The following is a 14,489-nucleotide window of genomic DNA, read 5'->3' on the forward strand; positions in this document are numbered from 1 at the left end:
CACAGGGAAATCTGTCATTATTTTATTAAATCTATATATATAATATAAACAAGGGATACAAGTCGTGGCCTCGCACTACCAGCACGGGTTCGTAAAATGCATTCTCACGTGTAAACTGATTAAAATATCCTCTATTCCATCAAAGTTATTGTAGAAGTTAATATATGAACGAGTCATTACCCAAGTTCAAACACTTCATTAAAACCTGTAACATTGCAGGAAATAGCTAACATTTCAATATTTACATTGGCTGTCAAGTTGTCGTCCATTTTGCAGGTGTGTTTATGTTCCGAGTATTTTCATTGGCTGATGAAAAAAACGCTATTTGTCGCGGCTATATGCCGTTATTATCCGGATTATTATTATTCATTAGCCAATGAAATTGACAGTTACTAACAGAAGTTGGATTTACGCATGGAACATACGGGCAACATCAAAATGGAAGCCGAGGATAGAAATTATCAAAACAAACAATAATTGTTACAATAATTTGTACCAGAAGATAATGATTGCATCATTGATGGTGGTAGATGATTGATTTTTAACCGATTACATGATTAAACTTTCTTATATGAGCATACGTTTGCATTAGATGTCGTTTTACACGTGTAATTTTACAAACCGAAATTTTACGAACGTGTGTAAAAATGAAACATGAAAGGTTATTTTTAATAATATCTTGTCCATGTAACAAAGTGAGTCATTTTTTTTGAAATTATCGATTCTTTCATCAATGTCCAACAATCAAAAGAATAAAAACTGTTGTATACTGCGTTCTATTTACTTTTTCATGAATTGAGCAATTTTGAGTTGTATCCCTTGTTATATTATATACATAGTGGGAAAGGAAAAAAAATGACAGAATCCCCTGTGGTACAAGCAGTCAAGACTTGGATGTAAATACACTTGCAGATTATACATTTTATCCAATATCCCCGAATTCTTCTTAGTTATAAGTACAACTTTATTTTCCCAAATGGTACATTCGCCATTTAAATGGGGTTTTTTCCGGTATATACATGTAGTAAAATATAATTATCAACAAACACGATAAAATTGCTAATGCTTTATTTCTATATAATTATGTCCACAGTAAAGTTTTATTACACGGACAATGCATGCTAATCGGCGTCAACTAATAGAGCAAAAGTCCTCGCAAATTGTTGTCTGACATTTATTTAAGAGATAATATGCGTGTATATGATGATGCTGCATTTGCAGTCTATTGAAACAATAAGCAAGTTAGTGATACAAATGCAAAATATAGGTCCTCTAGATAAAGCGAACTATGTCATATATATGTATACACTTTAACGTGTATGCACTATAGCTTAAAAGCCATGATCTTATATCAGATCTACATCAATCATATGATGTATTACTCCATTTCAATGATGTCATTTCCGGGTGCCATGTTGAATTGATATACATGTACAATGTCCATCTTATTGAAGCTTCACCACAGATCGGATACTGAAAAAAAAAATAAAGTAATAAAGAAAAATATATATGACAGAATGTTATTTTTCTAGTACCATATTTTCTGTAAGATGGGATATAGAAAGCAACTATCAATTTTAAGAAGTAACAACAATTTTAATTTTCAATTAAATGTAAAGCACTAATTAATATATGTTATGCTCTTCAACTATTGGAAGAAATAAAAGAATACACATTTCCAGAATGTAACAACAGTTTTAGTTAAGACATGGTCTCAGTTGAAAATTTCACTTAGAGGCTAAAACTTTTAGTCGGCTTACGTCAACATATTCTAACCATGCGACCAGTGCAGACGAAGTTTACCCGGCACATCAGTGATATCTGACCATGGTTCGATATTCAGTCAATACATACAATATTTTGAAAGTTCCCTAAAAAGTGATTAATGGTTTTGTTTAGAATAGAAGATGGACGAGTACATTTAAACTATGTAGGTTCGAAGGGTTAAGAAATTTCAGTATGAGTAGAGGGGATTCTAACTCGATGTCAATGGTTTTGCAATAAAACATTTGTGTTCATCGGTCATGTATGAATGCGATTTGGGTGTTCCAGGACTATCAAGGAATAAAGTAAGTGTTCATAAAGGAGCTTTCCGAATTTTAACGGAAATTGCAAATTTAACTGTAGATCTATAAATCTAATTTATCCAACATTTTATACATAATAAAATTGTAATTGATATTATGCAAAGCAACGTAATCATGCCGTTACTTTCAAGGATATGTTTTTTTTTTCTGTTTTATGTAAATTAATTGACATTTAATTTTGATGAATTATACAATCTTGTTTTATTTGAATAAAGCAAAAAAAAAATCATGATGGCTTTGACAATTTGATTTTATCTATGACGTTCTTACGCATAAATTTGATAGTAACCCGTTTTATGTTACTTACTGGCATCAATGTCATTTGCGATTTACAATAAAATAGTTTGAAGTATTATATACTTTATGTATTTGCCATGAGGTCTGATCGAGTCTTGCTGCAGTGTGTATAATTTCCCGCTCATCTCGAAATGATGTTTAATTAACTATTTTACCCTCATTAATATGTTTATATTATATATATCATCATTTTTATTAAAAAATAGACCCGAAATGATTATTTTACTGCAATGTTGTAGCATGGGGTTTACATATTCATCTGAAAGATATGAAACTAGTCCCTACCTTTTCCCAGCTCGCATGAGGTCAAATGCCTCATTGACCCCATCAAGTGTAAATGTATGCGAGATAAATTCATCCACCATCAGTTGCTTGTTCATGTACATTGTTACCATCTTTGGTACACTTTCCTTCCCTTTACATCCTGTAAAGATTTGGAACTATTACTGCACTAGCAAAGGTATATAAAGGTAATATAGTGCCAATAACTGTTTTAGAAATGTTTAATATATTCAAGGCAGTAGACCGACCTGGACAATCCTGCCCTACTTCACAACTATATGTTTGTTTGTTTGAGTGGGTGGGTTTAACGGCACAATAACACATGCTGGCCTTAAAAAGGGTTTTTAAATCTTATGTTAGCAATTGAAGTCTTATTCTTTATGAACCACCCTGAAAGTCATTGTCGGATAAACGTAGCGTTCACGGACATCATATTTGCGAGTACAAGATTAAAGATTGACCTATTGAAAGATAAACTGATCGAGTCAGAGACAGTACTTCTTCTATCCAATGGTCAAAAATGGAAACATTGAATAACCTCAAATTATTTGCTGCCCTATGCACCGTTTATATGGACATATAGTTAGAAAACTTCTGCAAAGTCACTGAACATTCAAATGTTTCAATTTTGCAAACTGGCACCGACTCACATTCTGTATTCCTTTAAAACAATCTCAATGTATTCTTATTTATCTTCTCAGTTTTTATAGCTTAATTACAGAACTTGATTAAAAAAAGGGATCACAAAGGGGAACAGCAAAGAGCAAATGAAAGATTGCAGTACATAAGATACCTCCAAAGAAAGTGCCCTTCCAAACTCTGCCGAAGAGGAAAGGAAGTGGCGACACGGCGACCTTCTCACCAACGGCGACCAGTCCTACCACAGTAGCGACGCTAGGTCCGACACGACAGCTGTTGAACGCCGAATTCTAGAATAACAACATTTTATGATAAGCAATAAAGAAGATCACGAATAATGTCATCGTTTGATTGTTTGAAAGGGTTTCAATATAAAAGAATAGATATTGAAAAGAAGGAAAGATCTACAACTATTTGGAACACTTTTCTTTTGAGACTAGTAATAATATTCAACAAAATGTCAAAGTAAAGATTTCACCATTAAATGTATCCTTAACTGATGTTTGAGAAAGATTTATTTATAATTTATTTTATATTTTTATAGCACTGGCATGAAGCAACGTTCACATGGACTGATTTATCTACCGCAGAGCAAAAGTAAAACAAAATGTGAAATTTATTTCAACATTATTCTAAATTAGAAAGCTTAAGATAAACATAAATCACGGAATGAGATAACACCTGATGATTTAAATAAAACATATGTCTTTAATTATATAGCGTTACCATGGTTGCCGTGCTCCCAACACATTCAAATGTATATTCGCATCCTCCATTGGTTAACTCTTTGATAACTTCTTCAATAGGTTTGTTGTAATCTTTTGGATTCACACACTCAGTAGCGCCAAATTTCTTCGCTTAAATAAATAACATTTAAACACTAAATTGGAAGGGATACGAACATTTTACCTTCAAGTTTGAGATTATACAAGAATAATTGAGATATGTTGTCGGGCAAGAAATTCTAAGAATTCGAAAATATCCACGATGTAGGGAGTAAATGATATCGTGTTGAAATGACTGAATGATTGTATCGTGTTAAAATGACTGACTGATGATTGTATCCTGTTAAAATGACTGAATTTGAAATGAATGAATGAATGATTTTATCCTGTTGAAATAGTCGCATGATTATGTCATGTTGAAATGACTAAATCATTATATCCTGTTGAAACGACTGAAAGATTTATCCTGTTGAAATGACTGAATGATTATATCGTGCTGAAATGACTGAATGATTATATCCTGTTGGAATAACTGAAGGATTGTATCGTGTTGAATTGACTGAATGATTGTATCGTGTTGAATTGACTGAATGATTGTATCGTGTTGAAATGACTGAATGATTGTATCCTGTAAAAATGACTGAATGATTGTATCCTGTAAAATTGACTGAATGATTGTATCGTGTTGAAATGACTGAATGATTGTATCCTGTTGAAATGACTGAATGATTGTATCGTGTTGAAATGACTGAATGATTATATCGTGTTGAAATGACTAAATGATTGTATCCTGTTGAAATGACTGAATGATTGTATCCTGTTGAAATGACTGAATGATTATATCCTGTTGAAATGACTGAATGATTATATCGTGCTGAAATGACTGAATGATTATATCCTGTTGGAATAACTGAAGGATTGTATCGTGTTGAATTGACTGAATGGTTGTATCGTGTTGAATTGACTGAATTATTGTATCCTATTGAAATGACTGAATGATTATATCCTGTTGAAATGACTGAAGGATTGTATCGTGTTAGAATGACTGATAGATTGTGTCCTGTTGAAACAATTGAATAATTATATCCTGTTGAAATGAATGAATGAGTGTATCCTGTTGAATGGCTGAATGATTGTATCCTGTTGGAATAACTGAAGGATTGTATCCTGTTGAAATGACTGAATGATTATATTCTGTTGAAATGAATGAATGAGTGTATCCTATTGCAATGACTCAATGTCCTGTCCTGTTGAAATGGTTGCATGATTTTATCCTGTTGAAGCGACTGAATGGGTGTCTCCTGTTGAAATGACTGAATGATTGTATCGTGTTGAAATGGTTGCATGGTTATATCCTGTTGAAAGGACTGAATGATTGTTTCCTGTTGAAATGACTGAATGATTGTATCGTGTTGAAATGGTTGCATGATAATATCCTGTTGAAACGACTGAATGATTATATCCTGTTGAAATGACTGAATGATTATATCCTGTTGAAATGACTGAATGATTATGCACTGCTGACGTGACTGAATGATTATATATGTAGCACTGAAATGACTATATGATTATAGATAATTACCAACTTCGAACTTCATAGGGTTGATATCAACTGCAATAATACGTTTTGCCTTTGCCGCCCTGCAGCCCATCAATGTTGCAAGACCAATGGCTCCTAGACCCCAAACAGCGCAGACTGACCCCTCCTCTACCTTAAAGATTAATCGTACGTGTGTACATGTTAGGTAAACAAAATGCTTGAAAAATACGGATTTTAATGGTATCACTGGGGAACGGGACACCATATAATATCTATCAACAAAATGATGCTGACGTTGAAATTACAACGTCGTTTCTATAACATACATATCTGCCATACATTCTGACTCAATTAGAGCCAAAATAGCTAGTGGCTGTTTAAATTACTTTGTTATGCAGATGTTTTTCATGTTTTTACAAAAATGAATTTTTAACTGCAAACATATCTTTATAACTACAATAGCTTGCCAGTCGGTTTTAAGATTTATCATTATAACAAAAAAAATGCTGTTTAAAACTAACACATCTGTCTTTATCATTTAAACGAGAAAATCTATCACGTACGTAGAATTAATGTAAGCATATTTAAAACATATCTCATTATAAAAAAAACCCACTCACAACCAAAATTCCCCTCACTGGCGGATGCATGACTTGTTATAGAACGGTTCAATTTATTTTGATGCGAAAAAGTAAATCCTATGTTTGGCTTAACTTTTTTTCCAGACACTATAAGGTTTCAAATGTTTTATTTTAGCATGACATAGTCTCTTACTGAAGATCTCCCATAGGAAGATTTTTAAAACTCTTTTGTTTATTTGCCAAATGATCGATACGCAAACTCTTTTTTTTTTCGAAAAAAGAAAACAGAAGAAGAAAAAATAATCAAAAATATGCAATTTCATGAAAGGGTTGTCAGCGATTCTTATTCATCACATTTCTAATCGAAGCATTCCGAATAACCGTATGTCAGTACGAAATTTTTCGATTCCTATCCGAATGACCCATTTATTCATTTTCCCCCTATTCAGCTTATTATGGTATTTTTATAATACTTTACCCTGGCTGTGTTGACAGCCGCTCCAAACCCGGTTGAAATTCCACACCCAATCAGACAAACTTTATCTAGAGGGGCTGCGGGGTCAATCTGCAAAGAGGGAAAATTTAATCATGTTGTCGTGAGTTAACAAAAAATGTCTATGCATGTCTGTGCACCAAATAAAATAGTTCAAATTAGAATGGCAAGGCGTTTTAATAAATTGACGAAATTATCTTGATAGGAAGTGTTTTTTTTTATTAATTTATTTTTATTTTGTGTTTAGTGATTAAATGCAAATTTTTCAAATACAATTTAGAAACCGACTCTGCATAAGACACCAATTTGTTTTCATTGGATAATTTATGAATTGCATTAGTGCCTTAATAAGCAAAACAAGTTTGAATGATGAACTTCTGCAAAATAATGAAAAAATGGTTAAAAGTATCAATTTTCTATTTCAAAAATCATGAAACCTTGGTGGCGTAACAGGAAGAATTAAAGAAATCACATACCTTGGACAATGAGGCGACAGGCACTACTGTATATTCACTAAATGTGCTACAGCCGAGGAAATGATACACCGGTTTACCCCTGCACGTGAATCTCGTGGTTCCGTCCGGCATTTCTCCTCGTGCCTGGGAGTCTCTGAAAATTATATACATGTATGAGAGCACGCTTTCTAAAAGTTTATTTGAATATGGACAAAAGGCGATGCTACTTTAAAACGTCCCTTCATGAAAGATTAATGAATTAGCGTATTCAGAGTTAGGTTCTTGTAAAATTTAAAACGTGTTTCATAACACATTGCAAGCAGAATAAAAGAATAAAAATCTTGCACTAAAAACTTTGGTAAATAATGTCTGCAGGAAGTCATTAGAATTCTAGCAGCGATAAAACAAGATGACATTGACCACCGTCATGGTCCATGACCATGGATTTTTCATGGTCAGTAGACTGAGAAACATTTTAAACATTCTTACATTTGATCATAGACAATTTCAAATAAAAAATGTAATTATAAAGATCAAAAAGCGGGAAAATAATCATATCTTATGCCTCAAAATAACAAATAGATAGTGTATTCGACCTTGGTAATAATGATGTTTTGTACTTAAGTTAGCGCTGTAGGAGCCCATTTGTCTCGGAGCACATTTGTCTTACGTAAGACCGATGCGGTCGCATTTGTCCCACATGAGACAAATGGAACCTCAAATGTCTACCAAGGAAAACAATTTTGTGTGACAAATTGTGCTCCGATCAAGTTTTTAGGGGCAAGAAAGCACATTTGTCTCATGCTTTTTAAGGGACAAGAAAGCACATTTGTATCATGTCATTTTTTATGACTTATTTGTAATATATTTTCCCACGGCAGAATTTTTAACGGTTCGCCGTTTTACCTCATGTCAAGTGTAATCATCAATAGGTTTGCTAATGCCTTTTTTTTATAAAACCTAAAAACTAAAGTCAGCTATTTATTCTAATATCTCTTATTCAAGAAATTTGATTGGTTGAACCTGAAGGCGTACACTGAAACATACGGAGTCCCGTTCACGTACCCGATTGTACAATGGTGAAAGCGCGATATCGCGATGGTACGATGGTAAAAACACGATGGTACGAATGTGAAACAACGATGGTACGATGGTGAAATAACGAAGTCACAATGATGAAAACGTTATGTTACGATGGGGAAAACACGATGTAACAATGGTGGAAATACGATGGTACGATAATGAAACTGCGATGGCATGATGATGAAAACGCGATATTATTTTCACCATTGTGTCATCACATCATCGTGGTAAATCCGGTAAAACATGAAATGGAGGCACGATATTATACCGTGAAATATCGTGGTACGGGATACTTCGACATTGCGAGATCTCGTGTTACAATATCGGTCCTCGCTTCGTATCTCGTCGGAATGTCGCGTCTGATTATTATGGCATTACCCGGATTCATTTAGGAACTCATGGACGTTGTAAGTTCTTTTTTAATGGTTGATCTGAAAGCAGCAATTCTCGGAAAATGTTGATTTTTTTCTAAATATACATTCTGATGAACACAAAATACGTGTAGGATGGTCTTCTTATTTTCTTCCTTAGATCATTTAGTGGCCCTCAATGGTCGAGTTATTTAAAAAAAAATACTTGTCCATAACCGCTGTGGGTTCGACACTCACTCAGGGCGCCTAACTATACATGCGAGGAAGCCCGTCCAGGGTCCAAATGCGGAATACATATCCGCGTGCGCAAGTAAAAGCTATCGCGTGCGCAAGCAATTACCATCCCTTTAGAACGTATAAGCTATCGCCTGCGTACGTTATAGTATCGCGTGGCCACGTAATAGCTATCGCGTGCGCACGTAATAAATAAGTAAGAAAATCCTATGTCCCCTTTATGCCACCGTAGATACTACCTTGTTGTTGCTTAGAATATATCTTAAATCATTTATAAAACTTTAAGCATCGGAAAAAAACGTGTCACAATTAATAACGATAAGAATGGACTTGCTGCATATGTGTTGGGGTTCTGAATCGTGTACTGGTAGAAACTTTCACTTGACATGCAGAACAGGGATATTCCTTAAGTTAATATATGACTCAGGAAGTTTTCGATTGACCGGAAGTGACATAAAGACGGTATTACAGAAAATACAGAAAACCCAGAACAATTTTTATATCTACCTTTTCGGACAATTACAATGTACTAAGCAGAAACAGTTTTCTTTTTAAGTAGAATTTTATGGAAGAGTGTGAGACAAATGTGCTTCGAGTGTCCTTTCTATTGTGTGTCGAACACATTCGTCTAATTTCCAATTCGTCGCAAATATGAATGTTTACGAGCACATCGGTCACACCTCGTGAGACAAATGTGTTCCGAGACAAATGTGCTCCTACATAGCGCTAAAGTTCAAAACCTACATTTGCATTTAATTGATACAAAACATGTTGTTTTTGCAAGCGTTTTAAAATGTTCAAATAAACGATATATCTTCATTGTGCACTGTGCCAAATCGGTTATTTTGAACATCGTCTTTTTGATCTATCTTGTAATAAAATAAACGTGATATATATATATAGAAAATGTCTATAGTGTAAATTGTATACAGTGATAACGCAAGAAAAGACGACGCTTGAATTTTATGCACGAATTCATTTTCATAAATCATGATTAACAGGTTTTACTTTTTTGTGATATGAATTTGACAGATACAATATTTGAATTTCAGAAATGATCTTACTTAAGCTGACTTATTTTACATAATTTCATATTAGTCGGCAAATGATAACTTTGTCATATTTTCGAGTATTTAAGCTTTTGCAACCGCAATATCGCAAACGAGAAAATATGTCAAATTAATAACGAAAATTCGCAAAAAGGTGGTTTGATCGTGTTTTTGTGACGAAAACCAATCATCATTATTACCATATAGATCTACCAAGGTAATAACAAAAGATAAAAAAACACACTTTAGAATATACAAATAAGCAATAAAAACAAAACACACGCACGTAAGTAATGAATAAGTTTTAATATCTTAAAACTTAATCGCATTACCTGTTAGTGTCGCAGAGATTCGTATCCTCTCTTTTACAAAATTGACAGGTCTGACAATTTGGTTGGAAGAGCGGAATAACGTGATCTCCTGGAAAGTAAAATGATTACTAAGTAGGGACGCTGTTTTTTTCTTCTTTTTTTTTCTTTTTTTTTTTTCGTTTTTTTATGTAACATAATAGCATGAATTGAAATATTGTATATTTCAGAAGATGGCGATAGACCAATATTTGATTCTAATATATATATGTCTAAAATTTAAAAAGACTGCCCCAGTCTTTCAATAAAGTGAACATAACAGGTATTTTCCAATAGATATTTACAGAAATTTCCTTGGGGAACGAGAGTTGTTTATTGTTCATGCTAGTAAATTATAAAATCATAAAATTGTAAGGAATTATGGCAAAATATAAACTTATGTTGTCTTTCACCTGTTGACTTACTATATTAGTCCAGTCAATTTGTAATAAAATATGCTAAAATACTTCAGAAAATGGGAAAAGCATGAAACTTGACACAGATGTTAATAAAGGCAAAAGAAGCCTTTTGGGCATATATCTATATTCTTTGGATGAGCATAATGTCAGTTTATTAGGAAAAATAAGTTTGTGTTTACGCCGATAGGCAGATGACACAGGTTTTAACTGATTGATGAATATATGAACTTTTACCAGACACTGTTACATGATTAATTATAAAAAAAAGAATACCGTCAGTTTTACATCTAATTGTCTTGTCAAACAATTGAACATAACATTTTATCTTGCTTTGAATAAAAGTTTAATCCTTTTAAGAAAATATTTTTTTATAACCTGGCTTAAAGTCGGTAACTCCTTCACCGACACTTTCAACTATCCCGGCCCCCTCATGCCCAAGAATCATCGGCCATTGCATCCGATCGTCCCAGCATTTTCCCTCCATAATCCACAAGTCCGAATGACAGGCTCCATTGGCAACCACCTATAAATCAATCAATCAATCAATTAATCAATCAACCAATCAATCAATCAATCAATCAATCAATCAATTAATAAAAAAATGCACATTCATGAATATTCGTTGGCGGGATTGTCGACTACATGAACTTATACCACGCACATGAACAATGTACAATAAATCATTTGCAGCAAAGTGTTCTAAATTGAAATCTTCAGAAAAATAGAATAAAAATAATAAAACAATAAAACTCCACTTACTTTAAACCTGACTTCTCCGGCTTTAGGTGGAGCGACCTCTACCGTCTCTATGCCAAGAGGTTTCTTTGGTTCCCAGGCAACAGCGGCCCGACACGTGATAGTCTGATTACAAGAAAAAAAGGTTGTTTTTTTTGTCGATAATCAAAAGTTAAACGTCTCCGCTCACTTTGCGTCACATGTTAACGCTGTTCGACGTCAGCGTCATCATGTTGGACGTGTCACTACTAGCTTGTCTTTGACTTGCCGTATACTTTGGTCATATCAAGAAGAGAATATCAGATTGTTTATTTCTAAATTTTAGTCCATATATTAATCTATCAGATCCAGTATGATGTTTCCCCCAACTTTTAAACTTTAATGCGTATTATTTTTCTGATTATTTAAAAAGAAAAAACTAATATTTTCAAATCTTAGTAACTGACTTAAAACAAAATATCTTAACAGTAACACATGTAGTTTAAAACAATTAAAATACATTTGATTCTATTATTGAGAATACTTCAATTTAACAAAAAATACTAAAAATAAAAAGTAAAAAAGGTAAATAATAGAGTAATTAAGAAACACTTGAAATAAAATCGTTTGAAATAAAATAGAAAAATAAATTATCACCTAATTAATTATTCTCGCATATTCTATAAAAACACTTAATTTATAATCCAACCAGAGAAAAATAATTATAAAATTGTAAAAAAAAGTTAAAAGTTTAATATTCTAAAGACCTACCTTCCCTGCGGTAGCCATATTCTAAACTAGATGTTACACCTGAATCTTGTGTGTATTTTTAAAGATAAACCCAAGAGGGCAAGACAAAATAAACAATTTTGCTTTTTTTCCCAACTGAAACTAGGTTGAAACCTTGAACTGTCTCGCGCTCATAAGACTCATTCTATCATGAAACATTCAAAAGTTACTGCATAATTAAAGCAGTTTATCTCGTCGGTAATAACTCGTATATCTACCCAAACTAACCTCTTCCCGAGGCTAAAATGCGAAAGGATGACAAAAAAGAGCGACAATACGACGCATAAAGTGCATCGTGTTTTTGCATTACATGTCTAATCTTTGCTTTTTAGGAAGAAATTGACACGAAGTCAATCTATGTCGAGTAAACGCTTTTTCGCCTTTTTGCATTTTCGCCTTTTTGTATTGTTGCATCTTTTGCATAGTTGCAATTTCGCTTTTTCAGATTGTCGCATTTTCGCTTATTCGCATTGTTGCATTGTCGCATTTTCGTTATGTTGCACTTTCACTGTGTTGTATTGTCTCATTTTTTGCGTTACGGTTGTACAAGCGCAAGCACTATGGTGGCTGATTTGGAACACTTTTGTGCGTCGTGTTGTCGCGAGCTAGCGACAGCACGAAAAGCGCCATACGGCGCAGCGCGGTACTATCGTCTTGTCATCATGTCGAAAATGAAGCACTACAAACGGAGCATTGTCGTGCGGCGTGTTGACGCGATGCTACATTGTCGCTTGACTCAAATCGAACGATTGGCTATTTGTATTTATAAAAACCAAGCGACAGGGCGACATTGCGACAACGCTCCGCATAACAACGCGCCGTTTGGCATGTTTCGCTCGTGACAACACGACAAGTAGAAAAGGCCATAACAATATAGGTTGTGTTGTCGCTATCGACAACGCAACGGGCAAAGTGTAAAAAATCAACCGCCATAAATCACAGATCAAGTCTGTTATTCAAACTACATGTATTGCATTTCAGTAATGAACCAACGTTCTTTGTTATCTTTAACCACATTTTTTCCATGAACTTAAATAAACGGCATGGCAGCTACTATACCCTCACCCTTACCAAAATTCCTAAAAACCAGCGACTATCTAAGACGTGCAGATTTGTGGCCCCGCACAGATTGCAAATAAAATAATGTATGCTTTTCGTTCGCGCAATGCAACCAGGAGAATCCTAGTTACCTTATCAAAACTTGAGCATAAGGTTCAATTTATCAAGATCGAGGGATCAAAAACATATTAATACAGAAAAAAGTACACGAGTAGTACATTATTGCACTAGAAATTGACATAAAGGACTTAAATACCGTGCATTTATACGTAAAGATACATATTATAGTTTAGATGCATATTGTTAGGAACGGTTTTTAGTACTGCAAAGTTTACTCTGTTAAAGTCATAGCTTACCAAGTTGTTGTTCTCTCACCAATTTGCGCTATGCATGCATTTTAGGCTGAATTTTTATTTTGTGAGACAAACCATAAATGACACCTGTAAGTATGGGAATGACACCCTACCATTTTGGTTTCAGTTACCAAACTTATTGTAAAGTATTGCTTCATCTTTTATTAGCGTACTTTATATGGGATAGTAAACAACTTTTTTAGTAACAGTACCTTATACATAGCCTGTCATCGACACTTCTGATTTTTTGTTTAATATCTGGGACAAATAAAGACAGTTTTGTTTGTTTATTTTGTTGCGTTTAGAGCATGCTCTAACCCTTACCCTGTTGAAACAAAAGTTATTGTTGGTTAAATATATATATATATACTACTCAACTTTTGCTAAGCACCATTTGTTTGAATGTGAATGTTTTTTTTTTTTTCGGATAGTTTTATATCGATCTTCTATTTTATCAATTCAGCTGACCTATAAATGAGTTTTACACTGATTTCTGTGCTAGAGAAAATGTTGACTCCTCTCTTTGAATAGTTCAGAACATGCAGCGTGTTTTCCAAATTTTTTAAATTGTTGTTTTGTTGTTGTTATTTTTTTTTTAAGTTTTCAGTTTCAGACTTAATACAGTGTGTGTGACCCATGACTATCAATGACAGCTAGGCAGCGCCTTCTCATATTCCCTATTAGGTTTCTGATCGTTCTAACGGATATAGCTGCCCATTCTTAAACCAACATGGCTCCAAGTTCCTGTATGGTTCTGGGTTGCAGCTGACGATCTAAAATTCTAACCTGCTCATTCCACATTTGTTTTATTGGATTTAAGTCAGGTAAGCAAGCCTTCTAGGTAGTCCTGGAACACCCTGGTCCTATGGGGTGAGCATTATTGTTCGTTAGAATGAACTGATCGCCGACTGCTTCAGACTACAACCTAACCAGGATACCTCCCCACACCATAACAGACCCATTGACCCGTGG

At 34.0% G+C, this 14,489-nt stretch overlaps 1 protein-coding gene across 1 annotated transcript; it reads right to left on the minus strand.

Annotated features, from left to right (window-relative positions):
• Positions 1 to 1,053: 1,053 nt before the first annotated feature.
• On the minus strand, positions 1,054 to 12,306 carry LOC132752045 (alcohol dehydrogenase class-3 chain H-like). Its single transcript, XM_060742317.1, has 11 exons — positions 12,088 to 12,306; positions 11,362 to 11,463; positions 10,978 to 11,125; positions 10,169 to 10,256; positions 7,121 to 7,253; positions 6,630 to 6,716; positions 5,613 to 5,742; positions 4,032 to 4,162; positions 3,460 to 3,595; positions 2,670 to 2,808; positions 1,054 to 1,473 (listed from the first exon to the last, which is right to left on the minus strand). The coding sequence occupies exons 1-11, from the start codon at positions 12,103 to 12,105 to the stop codon at positions 1,446 to 1,448; spliced, it is 1,140 nt and encodes a 379-aa protein (XP_060598300.1). The 5' UTR covers positions 12,106 to 12,306; the 3' UTR covers positions 1,054 to 1,445.
• Between the last annotated feature and the right edge of the window lie 2,183 nt (positions 12,307 to 14,489).

The sequence above is a fragment of the Ruditapes philippinarum genome, unplaced genomic scaffold (genome assembly GCF_026571515.1).
Source record: "Ruditapes philippinarum isolate M1 unplaced genomic scaffold, ASM2657151v2 ctg2080_1_1_1_1, whole genome shotgun sequence".
Classification (NCBI taxonomy): domain Eukaryota; kingdom Metazoa; phylum Mollusca; class Bivalvia; order Venerida; family Veneridae; genus Ruditapes; species Ruditapes philippinarum.

What these genes read in the sequence shown, in the direction of transcription:
- LOC132752045 (XM_060742317.1), bottom strand. An exon ending in CCGGAGAAGTCAGGTTTAAA is followed by an intron (nt 11,126 to 11,361) that starts GTAAGTGGAGTT and finishes ATTGATTTATAG; the next exon opens with GTGGTTGCCAATGGAGCCTG. An exon ending in CTGTCGCCTCATTGTCCAAG is followed by an intron (nt 6,717 to 7,120) that starts GTATGTGATTTC and finishes CCCTCTTTGCAG; the next exon opens with ATTGACCCCGCAGCCCCTCT.